This window comes from Anthonomus grandis, chromosome 1 (genome assembly GCF_022605725.1).
Source record: "Anthonomus grandis grandis chromosome 1, icAntGran1.3, whole genome shotgun sequence".
Lineage (NCBI taxonomy): Eukaryota > Metazoa > Arthropoda > Insecta > Coleoptera > Curculionidae > Anthonomus > Anthonomus grandis.
This window is the reverse complement of record NC_065546.1, coordinates 19,883,484-19,903,968: the sequence shown is the minus strand read 5'-3', so window position 1 is coordinate 19,903,968 and position 20,485 is coordinate 19,883,484. Positions and strand designations below refer to the sequence as shown.

General features: G+C 31.5%; 1 protein-coding gene across 2 annotated transcripts in view; it reads right to left on the bottom strand.

Annotated features, from left to right (window-relative positions):
- LOC126739447 (heterogeneous nuclear ribonucleoprotein L) overlaps nucleotides 1-20,485 on the bottom strand; it is an 840,569-nt gene that overhangs the window by 36,423 nt on the left and 783,661 nt on the right. For both annotated transcript variants that reach the window (XM_050445127.1, XM_050445137.1), the window contains exon 7: nucleotides 9,027-9,343. In XM_050445127.1, coding sequence (XP_050301084.1) covers nucleotides 9,027-9,343 — 317 coding nt within the window. The remainder of the gene's footprint in view (nucleotides 1-9,026; nucleotides 9,344-20,485) is intronic.

Here is a 20,485-nt window from a genome sequence, read left to right as displayed (position 1 = left end):
TTCATTTCTGGAGAATTCTTACTAATGCTGGACAATTCAAACGATTAATGCCTTCTATTCAGCTTCTCGGTGTATCCTGAAGAGAATTATTTTGGAAAGATCTCATCTTATGATCAATCTTACTTATGACCTGTCGAGGCATCTTTTCACGTGAACTCGTAAAATATAACTGTCTTGATCTTAATAATCTAACCAAACTTTTCGGGCAACAAATATGCGAAATGAATGCCCACAAAAAATTGAGGCTTGGTGAATATTTTGAATCTAACTGTGATGTGTAAATAACTGAATCTATGCTTGAAAGAATCACATCACTTTTAAGTTTATTTGTTGTCTTTACTTAACGAGATTCAAGTAAACAGAACCTTAAATTATTGCAGTTAAATGCCAATCCTCGGCTTTAAATTACAACGCGCCGCCAAATAACCGGATCGACAATGTGGTTTAACTTTCGAGCTTTGATGGATGGGATTTTGTTGGAAAGCATAATTAATTTAAGTTAGCTTATTTTATTTAATAGTAGACCCTCATTTAAAGTGAATTATTCTGCAGAAAGTAGTATATAGCGTTTACCATTCGCAATTTTAAACCGCGATTTTCCAGATCAAGAACAATAGTCTGATGAAAGTTTGAGTAAAAACATCAAATCTCACCGGCCAATAAGCGTTTTTTTCGTTTTCTGCTAAATACAATGGAGACCGAGGAACCGATATTGAAAAGAAAACATCTTGATTGAAAGACACATTCAATGAGCAAGAATACCAGACTGACCAATCCACGTCCCTGCACAGCCTCGGGAAAAGATGGACGAAATGAAAATGCTTGCCTTGATATATTTCTGATATCTCATTTTAAGTATCGAAGCGGTGTTTCGAGAACTCTCTTTCTGCAGTAATTTGCCAAGTCTTTGAAAGACGTGGCTTAAAACCCAGCTGGTCAGATGAATTGAGGTAATGGCACTTACAGTGCCGAGCTTAATAATAAGATTACGAAAACAATGGCGACTAGGCTGCAAACAGGCAGGAGATCGGTCTCTAAATAGTCTAAATAATGGTAGGTAAAACCAGGAAGGCTTATACACCATACATACACAATACATAAGATGCGGTAGTTCTTTGCCTTTGAAAGAACGCCGTCACAGTGCAGGACTTCATGAAGAGGACCTACATATCGTAGACCGATTGATTCAATTAAACAAAAAAAATTAGTGCTCCTACTTTTCGCAAGTAGACGTAGCCTTCAACACACTACGTATACTTCAGGACAGTATGATTTCTATTCATCACGCTGGAATCGAAGCTGGTACAATCACGCAGATATTAGGATCAATGCCTACCTACACACTTTGGGCTAACAGTAGAGATTTAGGTAGGTACCACTGGAATCTGGCCCTTATGATCCTTTACTGAATTTACTCGTTTGTCATTAAACCTCTCGAGGAAGCAAAAATTCAAGTGCATCTTTATGGAGTCCAATACCTCGCATGTCTATGAATCGTATATCAGGATATATGTGAACGGCTCTAACATGGCTTCAACGGCATAGCAATGGGCCCAGATGGAATCCTTGGGTGGACACATACGCCGATTTGTGTAAAAAAGTTTCAATAAAACCCATCAATTTTAAACCTGTTGATCTCTATGCTCTCAATAGGACCAAACTTCTCCTCTGTCTGTACAGCTAAGTATAGACAGACGAAATCTATTTAAGACCAAACTGAAATTGTTTTAAATGAGAATATTATGATTAACCTTATTAAAGGGTTGGTTAAAGTTAACATACGTTTATTAAAACTTTTTTCCTTAGACCACAGATTTACACCCTTGAGGAGACAACTCTTGTAAGGAAAGGATTTTTTTTCCTGTTTTTTCTTTCTATGAAATCTTTTAGGTCCATATGCTCCTAAAAGATACCTTTGATACCCTAGAAACATATTCGTTTATCAGGGACGGATTTTTTTTTACCCTGGGTAATGAAATCAAAACAATATGGTTTTTTAGATAGCTGAAACCTTTGCCTAAAAAAGGCACTTTTGGTCAAAATTGATAAAATAAACGGTTTTCGAGGAAAAGGCATTTTTATTTAATCAAGTTTTACGAATTTCCATCATGTAACGCCTTAGAATCCATTGAATTTTATAAGGAACGATTTCCTTTTTTTTCAAAAATGAATATACCGTGCATAATTTTAGAAACATTTGTAAAAGCGAAATATATTTTAAATGCTGTAGAGGTACTCTTTCTATAAGTGTGCGAACATAGCAGTCAAGAATAATAAATTAGTTTTATTTAAAAGTTATTAAAGTTATCTCTGCATTGGGTAATCAGAATCAAACGAGCTGAATCTGAGAGCATCTCTTACTATATATTTTACAGTATAAAGAGGCTATTTATTTTATAGGGAGGACACTAGAGAGTCTTGTCTTTTAACTTAACACATATTACGCGTTCTCTGGTGTATTTTAAATGCAATACTATGTGTTTTTAGTTATTGTTAAAGAAAATAACTTACAAAACAGCGATAATCGCATCTTACAAAAATAAGCATTTAACTATTTTATTTTTAAACTACGGTATTTATATTACGGTATAAGTTGCCTAAATGTAGCCATATAAAAAGAATCAATGATATTTGCTGTATTTTCTTTTCTTTTTTATGTAAGATTATGGAAAAAATTATGAAAATTCAAATTAATACTTTCCTAAATAATAATAATAACAGCATTTTATCCAAAAAGCAATTAAGCTTTGGACAACTGTGAGACTACCCCTTGGCTGATGTAAAGATTCAACGAATAAATTTTTAGTTGGAAATGGAGCATCGGTTTTCGTAATATTAGCCTTTTAATCATGAGATATCTAATTTGGCATTGGATCTAATAAGCTTGTATTGTATAATAGGGTGCAACGAGTTATTAATGACTGAACTTCAAATAAAGCAAAGTTAACGGCTGACGAGTCTAGGAAAGCTAAAACCGTGAAGCAGTAGGGCAACTTCAACGGACCTCTCAGACCTGGTGAATTTTTAGCCTATTATTACTAAAAGGTGAAGAAATGATCAAACAATGTTGTAACATGGCCAATGATGTTTGTTATCAAACGCATTATTATAGATTGCATGTATGTTTCAGGACAGTATCTAATATAATTGTTGTAAAAAGTTGTTTGAAAATAAAAATAATGAGTAACCATTCATATAGGTTTCACAATGGAGGTGGGATTGTCTCCTTTTATGTACTGGAAAATGAGTTATCCAAATATTTCTACTTGCCCGATAATATGGCACACACAATTCCGTAATGACAGTCTACAACATTCCCTTTCCAAGTAAATTTTTGTGTTTAGTGGATAGCCTTTTTTACATCACAAAGCCAGAACATGTTCATGCAATATTTGTCTGGTATTGATTGAATGTACCCCGTGAAGGCACACCGGCCGGGGAATAAAACTAAATGAGTTGTGCCTCAATGGTTAAATTCTCAATCGGCGAATAATCTTTCTTTTAGTTATGAACAATACAAGTTCTGAAAAATTATTTATCGACATCGTTCACTACATGTATATGTGTCATTAAATCGAATGTAACGAAGAATAGATTTAAATCGATTCAGTCCCTTTGTTGCTGGAAAGATTGGCAGACGATGCAAACGCGCATTAAACTCTTCATAATTCTTCTTGCTCGAACAATCAATACTTGCAGCTAATGTAGATTTCCATTTCCACATGATCTACGTCTTTCCAATCGTTATCATTGGCATCTTCTTTTTCTGCAAACTTTGAGTATTGCACAAGAAGGTCAATTAGTCCAATACATCGAAAAACATTTAGAGAAACATGTTGAGCGTAGATTGTTTCCGAATTTTATTCCACCTAATTTTGACTAAAATAGGCGACGTAATAATTAATAATTTTCTCCCTTTCAAACTTTAACGTCGGAATTTTTTGATATTCTTCTTTCAACTTATGTTTAATAGAAACACATAGATTGTACATATTGCTTAAAGAAAATTGATTATTTGGAACACTGACTACAGTTATACATCAAATCTTTTGGAAATTTGCAAGTCTGTTGCAATTGTTGTTTTGGGTTTTCTTGAAATTTTCCATCCCAGTAATGGTGTAAAACTCAATTTTAGGAAAGGATTCGGGGGGGGGGGAAGGGGGCTCATTCTTTATGGCCCATATCTTATGTTTCCAATGAGAAATATGAAAATGTAGAACACAATCTATTTAGGCATAAAAAAATCTAATATTATCGTTTTTTGCATTTTTGGATAAAATTAATCTGATTTAACAAAAGATAAAACGGTCACAGCTCACTTTGTTTGTTCTAATTTAATAGAATAATCTGGTTTAAAAATGCTCCCCTTTCGTTTCTTAGCGATTTTCTCGAAAACGCTTAATTATATCGAAAAAATGCAAGAGACAAAAATTTTATATATTTTTATGGCTAACTAAAAGGTGTTGCTAGATTTTTAAATTTCTATATAGGAACCATAACATACAAGCCATCAGAAGGGTAAGCTCCCCTGAATTCTCCCCTAAAATTGGATTTACACAATTTTTGGGGCGGAAAATAAAAAAAGCACACATGCAAATTTTCAGAAGAATTGACGCATAAGTCTAGTTGCGATTCCAAGTAATAAATTTTCTTCAAGCAATTTGCGCGGATTTTAATAATTCTGACGGAGTACATTTTACGATGCATGTTTAAAGGATAAAAAAGTCTGATTTAAACACCAACAATACGCTGTTAAAATATTTCCATTGAATTTTGTAACACCCTGTAAAATCGGCGTCACGCATAAGCCTCAATATGCGCGCATTCGTAACGCACAATCTACGCATAGCTTTATGATATCTGAAAATGTTTATACTGAACACATAATATAAACACAAAAGTAGAGTATTATTAGGAGACATAAACAATTTGTAAAAAATAATTTGATATGTTGTAAATTGATGAAATTGTATGTTTATAAAGTACATCTACGATTATTAAAATTGCCTTTTGGGCACTAATAAATATTTCTACTAATTAGTATGATTTATAATTATAAGGCAATCGCAAAATATATTATAATCGACACTGCTGCTTGCTCGCTATGTGAAAATATGTTAAATTCGAGTGCTTTGTTAAATTCATAAACAATTTACAGACAATAGTTACGGGTTAAAAATGTTATATTCACAGATATTATTTTAATCAAGATACAAAAAAAAAACATTATATGATTTTGTTTTTTTTTTTTTGTAACGTAATATATCTGAACCCTGCCTTAATAATTTAAATAAATGACGTATTCAGGTTTTACTAAGCTCTTGTCTAGAGTTTGGTCAACATATATTTTCGATAGAATAGAATTAATAATATTAGAATATATAATAAATGACAGACGACGGAAATAAACTACAAACGACGCCTTAGAACCTTAAAGATTTAAACGCTTAAGAATCAGCATCTTATTCTAAAACGTTCTGTACTTAGTATAATTTTTATCATATTATAAAGACTGATTCAACATCATTGCAAAAATCAGAAAGAAAACTATAAATAGAATAGAATAACTAGAAATAGAATTATCAGACAAAATTATCTCATTCCTGGATTGTAAAGAACTAAGTTTTAAATTAATTCAGAATAACAATATAAAGCACGATCTGATTACTCTATTAAAGATAACAGACAGTTTAACTTGTTCTTTCAATCTCTCCACTTATCCCGTTGGTTAAGTTTCACCCTAGTATCGATTTCTCCGTTTTCTTTGTTTTGACTGTAGCGGAGCGAAAAAGCAACAGCTTTCGCCAAGTGGGTATAGGCGAAATTCGTTTACTCTGAAAACAATACCTCTTCCCGTAGCATGGCTTCGGATGCGAAGACTCCCGTTCGCGTCCGGCGGTTTTATAAATATTTACGAGTTTCATTGTGTTTCGCTGGCAATACTCTGTTTCAAAACCATTACCCCGTGTTTTTATTGCATTGGCTCGAACTGTCTATGCGGAACATTAATGTTATATTGACTCGAGGTATTATTCAAATATTTGGTAGGAGCAAAATCCTTGCCGAAAATGTTTATTCTTTACATATTGTTTGCATAATTCGCACAATATTATTTAAAAAACTGGAGAATTTGGGTATCCGACGGATTTCACATGATTTTATAACTATCTTGCAAAACAACAATAGGTGGCATACGTCAAGGAACGGTTTTTAAACTGCTACTGTAAGAATATTCACTCCCTTTAATGTATGTTTTCGGTAATGCTTCTGGCCATTGCGTGATGATTTGTGCAAATTTGGATTCTCTAAATATTTGTCCAAGCAAATTACTACCAGAAACTATTTATAAGAAGCTATCTTTAAAAATATTCAAATGGGTTTTATTATATAGGCTTTTATACTGGAATCTACATAGTGCGGAGTTTACGAAGGTAATTATTTATTTAATTACTATCAACTCATCAATTTGTCGCATACCGACATATCTACGACAGATTTCAAGACAGACATGTCTACATGTCTGTGTTGAAAGTGATCCTTTTATAAGATCACTTTTAAGGCTTTCTGATCAGGTATGATTTGAATCGCTCACATTCAGTCTCCCCAATTTTACTGAAAGCTTGTTACTTGTTTTAATCGCCGAAATGCATTTTTATGTAATCCTTAAAGTAGTAAATTCTTAGGTGAGTTTAGGCAGTAAAGTTCAAATAAACCTTTACCGCTAAAACCCCTTTTTGCGATACAGCATATAAAAAAGTACTGAAAGAAAATAGCTTTTTTAATTATAAATTTCTTGATATTTCTAAAAATATTTTTAACACAAGCTTTTTAGACGTTTTTTCAATTTTAATCAGTGGCGCCTGTACACATATGTCTTATTTTGATTGCAGGGTATCTCGGTAATTTTTAAAGATATAACTTTACGGTTTTCATAAAGCTATGTCATTTTTTTGTAAAACTAATAGTACCTCAAACAGAATAACTCGAAAAATTCATCCATTATCCCAAAGATGCTGGTCATACACTTTTATAAAAGGTAAAAACACGAAATCTACAGCGTCACAAATATTATTACAATTATTTGTGATGCTGTAGATTTCGTGTTTTTACCTCTTATAAAAACTGAGATATAAGGTGAAAACGATAAATCTCGATTTTTAGGGTACTTTCACAGGTTTCACCCTGTATAGGATTAAAGAAAAAAAGGTCAAAACTGGTTTAAATAGATATTTTTGCGCAGATTTTATTGGCAAACTTGAAATCAGAAGCATCTTTTAAGAGTTATGACTTTAACGGAAGTTTTGTGAACGGATTTTAAACTAATGTTTAAAATGATTGAAAAAAAACCCTGAAATGAGCATTAAAAAAATTAAGAATGTTTTGAATATGACTTAATATCGAACTAGGGAATTATTCAAGATAATTTTCTATATCATCAGTACAATTAGATGATTCAGGATCTACTTCTCACTCTACGTCGTGATTTTTCATTACCAATAAAGATTTTCTACTAAATGTTTCTTTAAATTTTTTAAATGCTGTCGATTTAATTCCAAAAATTTACATAAAATGTGTTTCCAGAGATGCCAAGACATATTCACAACATTAATTTTTGGGCTAAAGAAAACCCGCACGCAGTCACAAAATCCCTTCTCGAATTTTCTAAACATATGGGTAGATGGAAGTAGCTGAATGGAGATACTTAAGCCTGTTTTTTAAACAGAGTCTAGCAAGTTTGCTTAAAAACGTCTTAAATTTAACCCGACATTATTGGTTTATTTTCACTTTAAACATCAACTTTTTTTATATCAATATTATAATAATCGTTGATATCGATGTGACACTATCAGAAATAATAAACCAAGGCATGTGCTATAAAAGAGTTAGTTACTGTTGAGCACACGTTTCCTTTAACGGGTTTTTAAAATTTGCACTCAATGACAGGATTTATATAAAAAGTCTTTAAAAAGTCTCTTATGCCTTGTTGACCAAACTTGATACAGAGTTACTACGATAATTTTAATATCTACTTATTTTAATAACTTTTTAATGTTTAAGGCACTACACAGTGCTGAAAAAACACTTAAAGATTGTCACTTGTGACTCTCAACATTTCATATATCACTCCTAGTTACTGGTAATCAAACTTCAGCTTCTTTAGAGTAATTTAGGTCCAATCATAGGCACAGCAAAAAAACATAACGAACATATAAGAACTGTATTTTCAAGTCTCTATTCTCTTCAGTTTGTTCTGGAGCAAGCTCATTCCAATGTTTTATCATAGAGCCTTGAAATGCTTTGAAAGTAATTGTTGTTTTGAAAATAAATATTAAATTTTAATTTTAGGATGAGTCTGGACTGTTTGATATCTCCTGATTATTCTGCAATGGCATTAGCGTTATTTAAATGTTAATAACAGTATTATTTCTCCAAATAAATTTTGAATGATCGCTATATTTAAAAATATGTCTGCTCACTAACACCAAAACTTCTCAGTGGCAGGAATGGGAACCACTTCGTGTATGACGGATGCATTTGAGTATATTGGTGTATAATTCACTATAAATATGAATTATAGTACTCAATCTCAGTAATTATTCCCGTAAAATTTTACCAAAGGTATCGTGAAACTACCGACCGGTAACCGGAGTAAGTCTCCACAACTTGTCTCTATAGAAGAAACGACTCAACAACCTATGATATGTTCATTGATACCCCTTTTCTTATATCTCACATATACAGGGTTATTGGTAATTCGATACATTCCTTTGAAGATATGATAAAGGAGGGATAAGAAGTAAAATCAACCCTACTATGCCTTATGCAAAGTTGATAGTTTTTAGTTTTTGGTGGTGTCATCCCCGCTCAGGGAATCTACGTATTTACGTGATTTATCATCAAACTTGTGCCTCCCTCGAAAACAAAATCTCGGGTCTAAGTGTTTTTCCAAAAAATAAAACTAAACTGTCAGTAAATACCTCTGTTTCGATTTCGATGCGCCACTCTGTATAATAAAGGTCACTTACTCTGGCTACGTTTCCATATAAGCACATCAAATTGAACAATTTATCGGCGTTGGTCCTCAAGGGGTCCAGCCCATAAACCATCAGCACTGCTCCGGGTTGCTGGAATGGGTTGGCACGGGGCGCCTCTCCGGCCGCCCTGAAGTCTGCACCTGCTGCAGCGGGTGGTGCGGCGCCGCCCTTTCGAAAAACATCCGCCGCCGCAGCGGCGGCTACTGCCCCAGGTCCGAAGGGCGGCGCATCATGAGGCGGGAACCCGCCTGGTGCTATGGCACCGCCGCTCAGCTCATCGAATCGGTGAGGGTCCGACGGAAACGGGTCTGGAACAAATATTAAAATTAAGTTTAGCAAAGTAGACATTTTTGAAAATACGCTAATATTCATTAGGGTTAATGAATCACACTTAAAATAAATATAAAGAAAAGTATACCTAATCATGGTACACATATATATATATTGTACAGGTAGGCCCAAATTCGACCCTGATAATTGGGATCTCAAAACTGTAAGAGATACAAGGTCGATTAAATTATGGCAAAGTTGCTAAATTTAATACTTAACAAAAAGCCGTTTTAAAATTTAAAAAAATCGAAGAGTTCTGAAAATATCGAAAAAACCGAAATCTGGAAAAATCTTTTTATTTCTTTATAATGTTATTTAAAATTGTATAATAAAATAAATGACACTTTGTTAAGGGCACTTTTTATCCTCTACAAGATCACTCTCTACAAGATTCAAATTTACTAGGGCTATTTCTATTATATTCAAATTTCCGTTACAGTTTCCATATAGCCCAATCCAAACATTAAACGATTCCCGTCCCTGTCGTCGAATTTACTGATTTTGATACGGATTTTCGACTGCATAATAATACTCATTATTTCTGTTAAAAAAACACTAGTAGAGAAATTGCACTCATCTATCCATATTATCTTATTCAAAAAAATTCTTATCTTCGTATAACATTGCATTAAACCAATTGCAAAATTCAAGCCTTCTTGCGCTGTTTCCTCGCTTAAGTTCTTGGCTAATCTGGATTCTATATGGTCAATACCTATTTTTATTAGAGCGAAGCTCAAATAAAGGGGCTATCCCGCAGGAGAGTTTTCGCACAAAAATCATGCCCGTCGGTCAAAAGTGCTTATAACTTTGTTGATATTTGGGGTAGAGAAAAGAGGTTTACTTTTTAATAATCTAGAAATATGAGCCTATAACCCGATTATTTACAAATTTTCATTTTTTTTTTGTGTAGGATAAAGATACCTTCAAAGTCAAAAAAAAATGTTTGCCCAATTTTTCCATTCTTAATTCGATACAGATCGCACCGGTTCTTTCAATATTATGAAACTCGATTAGAGTTCACGTGAGACAGTGCGGTATAGTTTTTGGTTGTTCTCAGCATACGGGAAGTATTTTTTTTAACCTCCAAAATTTCAGACATGTGTGATATTTTTCTAGCCCCTCTGACGGTTTAACGGTATCTTTCCAGAAATAATGACTCGCAAAAGATATGTTCGTCTCGTCGAGAACTACAATTTTTATTAAGGACTTTTTTCACACTTTTTTTTCTAACTTTAATAACTTTTAGTGGCGCCACCTAGAGCTAAATGACTTATGGGCGGTTTGCAGCATGTAACAAGGAGAATGTTTTACAATATTAACCGTAAGTAAACCCGTTTCTAAGTAAAACCGTTTTTCAGTAATGATTTTTTTTAAATTTTTTGACTTTGGAAATTAATTGTGCACACCCTGTATGTGATTGATAAACCAAAACCAATCGAGCAGATGAGCCATTCATTTTACTATAACATACTAAAATTTCATTTTTTCGCTATTTTTACAAGTACCCTAAAAGTAGTTTTTTTTAAAGCACGAAAAATCACTAAAAATTACCCTGCACAATGGCTATTCTCAAAGCCACCCATGCAACGTCTCCATAGCAACGAAAACGGCGATTTTCGCCGAAAAAAAAACCCTTTTTATAATCGAAATTTAACTACTAAAACTAATTAGAATCGGTCCAGAATTGATGTTAATCTGTTCCCAAGACTTTATACTATTTTTTCATGTACAAATCATAAGGTATAAACCTTTTTTTATACCATAAAACATCGTGTGAAAATGGTCGATTTTGACATCTTCGGGCGATTTTAATGCGGACTTTTACGGTGGTTTTGACAACATTGCGTCAACGTGGATGAATCGGCTCGGATTTGCTTCTTTATTTCATTAATAAAATGCTTAAAATAGCTCAAAACTTTCAGGAATTGGTATGGAAATACTCAGAGACTCAGGACAATCCGAATATATGTATATCTTTGACCAAATCGTCTTCTTTTAGCTGTAATAATTCGGCAAAGTTTTGACGTTTTAGAATTTACCGTGTATTATTATAATATTCATGCGACACAGTGGTCTATATAAGGCATTTTGCTAGACAAAAATTACAACACAGTGAATCCTAATGATAAAAAAAATCTAATCGGTATTATTTTATGTGGGATTATTTATTATCTTTTTGTTTTATTAACTTTTTTGTTATTTGCCCTATTTGAATGAAATTTGGTATTTGGGGTTTAATTAGGAAATAATTATTGATTTTTAACAAAATTTTGAAATATTGAGTTTCAAGGTCACGTGACTATCAAAACTTTTTTCCTATGGGTCCGATTTGATTGAAATTTGGTATTTAAGGTTTATTTGAGATACAAATATTGATTTTTAAGAATTTTTTAAAATATTGAGTTTCAAGGTCACATTATTATCAAAACTTTTTTTTCAATGCGTCCGATTTGATTGAAATTTGGTATTTGGGGTTTATTTAGGAAATAATTATTGATTTAAAAAAAAAAAAAATGAAATATTAGGTTTTAAAGTCACGTGACTTTAAAACCAAGAAGAGAGCGCTCTTAGCTTGTTTTTTTTTAAGAACTATGGTATATTATAATTTCATAAAACTGCCAAAAAGACCTAAATTTCTATCCAACGTGCTAAATAATGACTAGTGAGGTCGTCGGTGCTCGGGATATTCTTGTAAATATTGTTCACATGCAATTTGTGAGTTTCGATTATCAATATAATAGATACGAATCATATCGCGTTTTTCTGCATCTGAAAATAATACCATTTTTGTTAGAGATAATTAAAAAAACAATCGGAACGTTGAACTCTAATGTCGTATTTTGACGGCAAGCAAAGCCCATCTTTGATTATTTCAACGCCCCCTTTTTATTTTTGTTTTAATATTGGCGATCAAAAAATACCAACGCGTTGAATTTCCTCCAAATTTGCTTACATTCGCCAGCTTATCGATAGTTGTTGATAAAATTGACAATTGCAAAAATATACGGGTTGCATTCGTTTTTTATTAATAATAAGTCGATACTTATAATTAAAAGAAAAATAAAATAAAAGCAGGTCCATATTAAGAACTTTTTTTTAATTATGGAAAATCTCAGTTGTTGTTAAATCGGTTGAAAATAAAAAAGTTTGATACGTCATAGGTTTTATAAAAATGTAGGTCAACAAAATAAGGTAAAAGAAATCCAGAACCGTATTTGAAAAAAAAAGTTGATGGTATCTCAAAAATTAAACATCGTATTTTAATTCTGAAAACGCCATCTTATAGAGGAGAAAAAGTGCCCTTAACAAAGCTACTTATTTTATTATACGACTTTAAATACCGTCATAAAAAAATAAAAAAGATTTTTCCAGATTTCGTTTTTTTCCTTCGGAATCTTCCGAACTATTTGAAATTTTTTTAATTTTAAATTTGAAATGTGGAAATCATAAAAAAAACTAATTAGCCATAGCGGATATGTTGAAAATAAAAGGGAAATATTTAAATAAATAACAAAAATAATATTTATTATGTGATTGTTAAAGAAAAGCATATCCGTGAAAGTTTTAATAATTTCTTTCTGGATAGTATTAAAAAAATAGCAGAAATTATACCCAGAAATAAAAGTTATGAAGATGTTATACAAAATACAATGTGTGAACATAAGCTAGACCAATTTTGCAAGTTAGACTTATCTAAACTAAGAAATATTATAAGCCTTATGGATGATATAAGAAAAGCATCACCGATGACATTACCGTAAGAATTTTAAAAATTTGATTCGAAGTAATTGGAGACAAAATGCTGAATGTAATTAACCAAAGCCTGGAGTCTGGCAACTTCCGAAAAACTGGAAGCTAACCACTGTTATCCCAATTGAGAAAATTAGTGGGACAAACAAATGTGAGGAATTTCGATCTATAAACATGGTCCCACCTTATGAAAAGCTACTCGAGATGTACGTGAATGAACAAATTATAAAATATATAGAAGAAAATAATATACTTAGTGTATACCAGGCGGGTTTCAGAAAAAAAATTCATGTGAAATTGCTTTAGAAACAGTTTTTTTAATGGGAAAAAAGCATTGAATGATAGAAAACTAATACGTTGTCTTTTTGGACTTCAAACGTGCTTTTGAAACCATGACAGTTGCTACTACTGAAACTACAATAGTATGGCATGGGTGAGCCTATCCTCAAATGGTTTAGGGACTACTGGGATCGCCAACAAGTGACCAAGCTCAATGGAAAATTCTCCTCTACCAAAGAAACAGTCTATGGTGTACCACAGTGAACAGTCTTGGACCCCACTTTGTTTATATTGTACATAAATGACATTGTAAAGGTAGTTTGTAAGTGATAAATTTAAATTTTTGCAGATGACACAATTATTTATTATTAGGGGCAGAAATAATAAAAACTTTAAATACTAAACTTAAAAATATATATAAGTGGTTAAACAACAATGGTCTACAACTTAACATTCAAAAGACAAAATCCATGATTATAAAAAAATAAATATACTAATCTAAACATAGTACATGATGTATTAATTAGCGATCAAGTTATAGAATATGTCAACAAGTTTAAATACTTAGGTTGTATAATTGATGAAAATCTAATTTTCTCAGACCATTTTAACTACATCACAAATAAAATAGCAAAAAAAAATCAATCTTTTAGGTCGTCTGTCAAAAAATTCAAGTGTGTGGGCCAAATTAACTATGTACAAGACAATCATTGCTCCTCATCTTTGCTTTCGTTCAACTCTTATTTTTAATGAATAACTCCGAAATCGATTTATATTTATTATTTTTCGTTGCAGTCGTTATACAAGGAGAACAGAAATGTTAAACTGTGCCAATGTGTTGACCGTAAGACAGACCGTCACTTACAACACAACGATATTTATTTATAAAATGTTACACCACTTAATACCAAGTCTTTTAGTAGAAAACTGTAAGTTTGTTAGTGACATTTATCAACACAATACAAGATCAAAAGATAATTTTTACATACACAATTTACCCTGTCAGGTGCAGGTCAAAATAGATAATATTTTAAAGGTTTAAAAAAATACAATGATGTTATACATTGCCGGATTATGTAAAAACTGTGTAATAATATAAATAACTTTAAAAGGGAATGTAAGCAAAATATTAAAACTTTAATTGTTATATAGCTAAATCAATGTATAAAATTGATGCTAGCCTAGAGCTATTAATAAAGGATTTTTTTTAAATTCCAACCTGATTTTAGGCTTTTTAGCCATACAAAATACACTGTTGAAATCAAGTTTTTTCCACAATTTTGTTTTATGATCGAACAATTTTGTAGTCAATGTTTCTAGATCGAGTTTTCGTCACTATACTTTTAATATAAGTAAAATCTGTATTGTTGTGACGAATTCATAATGAGTTACTTATTATATTGGGTATTACGTCACTTATAGCAAAAATCAATTTAGAAATTTTTATCTCACACGCTCAACAATTATTGAAAAGAAGAAGAAAATAAGACTTATTCACGTATTTAAAAGAAATATGAACTTAAATCTGTAACGATACCGTTCGATATACTTAATTTAATTTAAGTTCAATAAGTTTTAAATACAATAATTTACTTGAGGTATAATAGATTTTTTTTTATATACCTAGGAGCTGAGGTTCAATCTATTAATCTCTGAGCTCGTTTCTTCTTTTCAATATCCTACCTAACTTTGTTAAGAATATTATAATTAAAAAACGATAAAAAATAACAAGAAGACCTACTTTTTTAAAAATACCTAATTTGAACCAACGTTTCGGTAGTTATATCTTAGTTTTATCTTATTTATAGGTTCAAATTAGGTATTTTTAAAAAAGTAGGTCTTGTTATTTTTTATCGTTTTTTAATTATAATATTCATAACAAAGTTAGGTAGGATATTGAAAAGAAGAAACGAGCTCAGAGATTAATAGATTGAACCTCAGCTCCTAGGTATATAGTAAAAAAAATCTATTATACCTCAAGTAAATTATTGTATTTAAAACTTATTGAACTTAAATTAAATTAAGTATATCGAACGGTATCGTTATAGATTTAAGTTCATATTTCTTTTAAATACGTGAATAAGTCTATTTTCTTCTTCTTTTCAATAATTGTTGAGCGTGTGAGATAAAAATTTCTAAATTGATTTTTGCTATAAGTGACGTAATACCCAATATAATAAGTAACTCAATATACTTTTAATAGGTTTGACGCTGATTCTGAAGTTGAGAATAGGATGATGACTGTAACCTATTTTAACTTTTTTGTTTCTTGTCTTTTAACACCATTTAAACATAAACATGGAACTAACGTCCCCTTTCTTTAAATATTGGTCTTTCACGTCCTTTTACATTTAGTGGTGTTGTATTTGTAGTCTTAAATGTTGTTTTAATTTGTGGCAATGTTTTTTTCCACTATGTGAGACTCCTGTGCATAACTCATATGTGAGTACTTGATGAAATTAATATTTATTATTAAAATTCTTTTTCCTATATAAAAATATTTAAAAAAATCATATTCAATTCATTTTTAGTTAGTTTGATGGCTCACACGCCGAAAGCGCTCTGCTAATACATTATTAAACACTTTGCTTCGAATATATTTAGTTTGATTATTTCATCATATCAGAATAACAATGGGCTTATTTGAGAGGAAATATATACTAAAATATTACGGAATATTATATAAATAAATTTTAGTTAGTTTCCGCTACAAGACGCTATTAAATATTCCAAACAAGCCGTCATAAATAATAAAAAAGCTATAAAATGAAAACTGGAAAAATATAGAATAAATGTTAAACGAGGTAATAAAATAAAAATTCTAAAACAAACAAATAAATGAATATTACGGCACATTTGGTACTGCACATTCTTTGTGCGCCTTTCTCTAAATAATAAAATACAAGATAATATTCCTTTATTACCAACAAACTTATATAATAGATCAACGTGTTAAGAAAAGTTTATTCGTAATTAAAATATTTAATATAACGTATATCATGTATTTAACATAATTATTATTTACTTATATTTAATTACTCTCAAATTAAAAATTATAACTTCCGTAAATCATCAATTGGGCTCTTATGTACTATCTTGAACAAAGTGGACATAAGCTGATATTTGAAATTCATTGGGTTGGTTTTATAGCATAGGAAATGCATTTTCTGTACCATAAAATTACTACTAAATAGAAAATAACAGGAATATTAAAATACAGTATGCGTAAAAGACCAACTTACCAGAAAAAAATCAGTATTTGTTTAAAAGGTTGTTAATGCAGAGATTATAGTGTGAGAATCACAACTAATAACTAAAAGTTCATATCAACTGTTTCTGATTATAATTTTAAACTAAAGTGTTTAATAGTTGAAATGATCTATTGCTATTAAATGTATTACAGCAACAATAAATGTATGAAATTTTATAATTTATTATTAAATAAACCGGTTTGAGATGAGTTTTCGTTTTGGCAACCTCGAAACATCCGGCCTAAGTCAAACTATTATACACTTGTAAGAATAAACTTTAATATTTAAATTTATAGGTAACTTCTGGCAACAAGTCAAACTTAACGAAACAACGAAAAAACAACTTGTAAAACAAAATGCCATTAGAGTTTCGAATAAATATTGCCACAGCCCGATAATAAATAAATCGGTTAGAAGTCTATTTCTCTCCTTAGGCTGCCTATCCCTCGTCATTTTTTATTTTTGATTAAATTAATGGCCTGCGTCGAGTCTGGATTGTGCATTAGTTGCACTGGATGAGTTACAGATTTGCTATTTTTATCTGCAAAAGCAGGTGTGAATCATCCTAAATATAATAATATGCTGGTAGGTTCTGTGTTTCCGCGTAATTTGCATTATATTACGACTATTACGGATCATTAAAAAGTCAATTTGTTATATTTATTATCATTATGAAGAGCAAGAACATTTTCTATATAGATTCTAATATAAAAAAAATAATCATAAACAACTATTCTTAATAACTAATATTAGAAACAGAGGCAGTGTAAATTGGTGAAAATAGTTAACGCGTTAAAATAACTCAAATAATTATTGACACGATATTTCAAATTTAATCAAAGTATTCTTGATTAAAGTATGTATTTGTATAACTTGGTGTATTTTATATCACGGCTTTGATGTTAACCATAAAACTGTCAAATAGTTTTAAAACCAAAAAGATATAGGCTTGCAAATATTGGAGCAATTTTTATCACTCAACGATTGTTTGGAATCTTTTAATAGATATATGCTAAAGCCGGTATTTAATTTATACAACAATTTTGACATCGAATGCCTTGGATATGCTCTAACGATGAGTTTTTCAGCACAAGTTTCCTCTAGTTTTAGAGCTTGGCAATGTCAGGTTTACAAAAGTTCTCTTAAAGGAAAGAACATAAAAAACATGATGCAGTTCTGCACATTAGGAGAAAAGCAGTGGAAGTTCTATTGCAATTTTACTTTTTTAGTAGCTTGATGAATTATGAATTCAAAAGAAAGACAAGGTATGACTCAAACCAGTTAACTGAATATGCGCGATTATATACAGGGTGGCATTTTTCACTGGAATAAATTCAGTATTAGGGAGCCTATTTATTTGTTGCAAAAATAAAGGAACACGGGTCACTTTTTTAGCTTGGCACATTTTTTTGGCGTCTTTATAAAATGTACCCTCTTTTGAGGGCAGAAACCACCTTCAATCTTTTTTTTTTTTGAAATGTGAAGGTATGTTATGTGATCGCTGGAAAGGGAATAAAAAAAAGTATGAGCCACTATTTACTTTCGCATTTTGATAAGCTAGGAAGCTAGAAGGAAATAAAAATCGAATTTTTCGACAAAGTTATTTTATTGTAAGTATTGTTGGAAATGTTGCTAATTTTTCTTGGCAAAACCCTAATCTAAAATAAAATTAATTCTTGACATTACGAATCATAACTGGAGTTATTTGGCAAATTTTGTATGTAAGTCGATACCTAAGTTCATCTAAATTTTCTGATCTTGTTACATAAAACTGTCGTTTTTAGGTGACCCTAAAGGAAATAATCCAGGGGATTAAGGGCCGGCCATCTTGGCGCCCATTCAATGGTAGCTCTTCTTCCTATCCAGCGGTTTGGAAAAACTTCACTCAAGAAGTGTCACACGTTTTGGGCGTAATAGGCGGAGAACCATCCTGCTGAAACCATATTCGATCATTATGAAGATCAGCTTCTGCTTGATCAGGAAATAAAGCAGTCAAAACTGGCATAAGCTCTTGTTGCAAAAATTTTAAATATGTAGTGCCATTTAAGTTAGCCGGAAGGTGTATTGGGCCATGACCTGGTCGCCAATTATGCCAAACATTAAGTTTTTGCGGACGCTGAGTGTGTGTTTCTCGTATCCAGTGAGGGTTTTCTGTGAATCAATATCGACAGTCCTGTTTATTGACTTCATAATTGAGTGCAAAAGTACACTCATTTGTAAAAAGATCCCAATCCAAATCTGCTGAAAGCTGATCAAGTGCATTCATCATCACTTTACAAAACTAAGACGACGGTCCGAATCATCTTCTAGTAAATCTTGTACGTATTGCATTTTATAAAGAAGCATTTGACTTGATTTTTCTAACTTTAATGCAGACGCATAGCTTATGTTGCATTCTCTTGCAACCTGTCGATCTGGAGTATTATAATTTTCTTGGAGAGTCAGTAAAACATTTAATCCCGTGTCTTCATCCTTACTGTTGGTATGGCTCACGTGGCCCACTTCACGATAATTCGCTTTTTCAATTTTGCTGATGGTGCTTTAGGAAATTGCTTAATTTATTATGGATTATGGTGTCTTTCGTGAAATGAAGGTGCTTGTGTACGCGATTTGTCTCCGAAGCCAATCACCATTAAAATTTCAATTTTTAGTTAAATAACCCATTTTTGTATGAAAATACTTCTTATTTAAAGTAATGGTTCAAACTGCACAAAATACTAAAACAGATAAATTATTCGTATCTGCCAAACTAAAAATAAAGTGACCATTGGAATGCGACAGATAAATAAGTACACAAAAAACTTTATGAATTACATTTTCCCTTTTTATTTAGACATTCCGCGCAGGCAAAATCCACTTGCTAAAATGGCAACATTTTATTATTTTTTTGGCTTTCTAGCTTGCCAAAATGCAAATGTAAATAGTGAATCATATTTCTTTTTTTATTCCCTTTCCAACCAGCTTCATGATTGAAGAAACATAAACATAATTTCATGTTTTCTGTTTGAAAAAAAAAATTGGGAGAGGTTTCTACCCTCAAAAGAGGGTAACTTTTATAAATAGATCGCAAAAAATGCGCCAAACCGAAAATAAAGAGACACGTGTTTCTTTATTTTTTTAACAAATAAATAGGCTCTAATAATCCCTAATACTGAATTTATTCCAGCAAAAAATTCCACCCTGTATATCTTCTTTTTCAGGTATTCTCGAAATTGAACTAAGTATATTATTATTATATATTTAGGACTTATTTCTTTAGAGCCAATATCTCATGGAAATATATACCAACTTACACTCATTACCTTTTCCACGCTTTTCTTTGAGTGCAGAGATTAAGGTATTAGATCAGATGTAAGAAGGAAACAATTTCACATATCATATAGCTAGCACGTATTATCATATAGCTGATTGGTAACAGATGTGTGTTATTAGTCTTTCGCTGTTCAGGTCTTATGATGCTCAACTCTTTGAGCGAAACATGTAACCATTTTAAAAATTAATTTTATTATATGACTTTCGAGATCGAGACTTTGTGTGTTTTCGCTTATTTAAGATTTGAATTTTGGAGATGGAGTCAAAGTATTGCATTGTATCGCAGTATAGTAAATGATTATTGCACCCTTCATCAGAACTCACTTTAATTTGAAATGCGAAAAGAAAATGATTTAAGACTTTAGGACTTAAATCAATAAAGAAGTAACTCACCAATGTAGGGTTACAAATTAAAAGTAACTACCACTAACACTAATATTGGAGTAGTTCCTTAAAGGGACTAATACATTTATCTTACATTAATTTAATCTAAATTCGTCAACAAGCAACCAAGTTTACTACATTGCT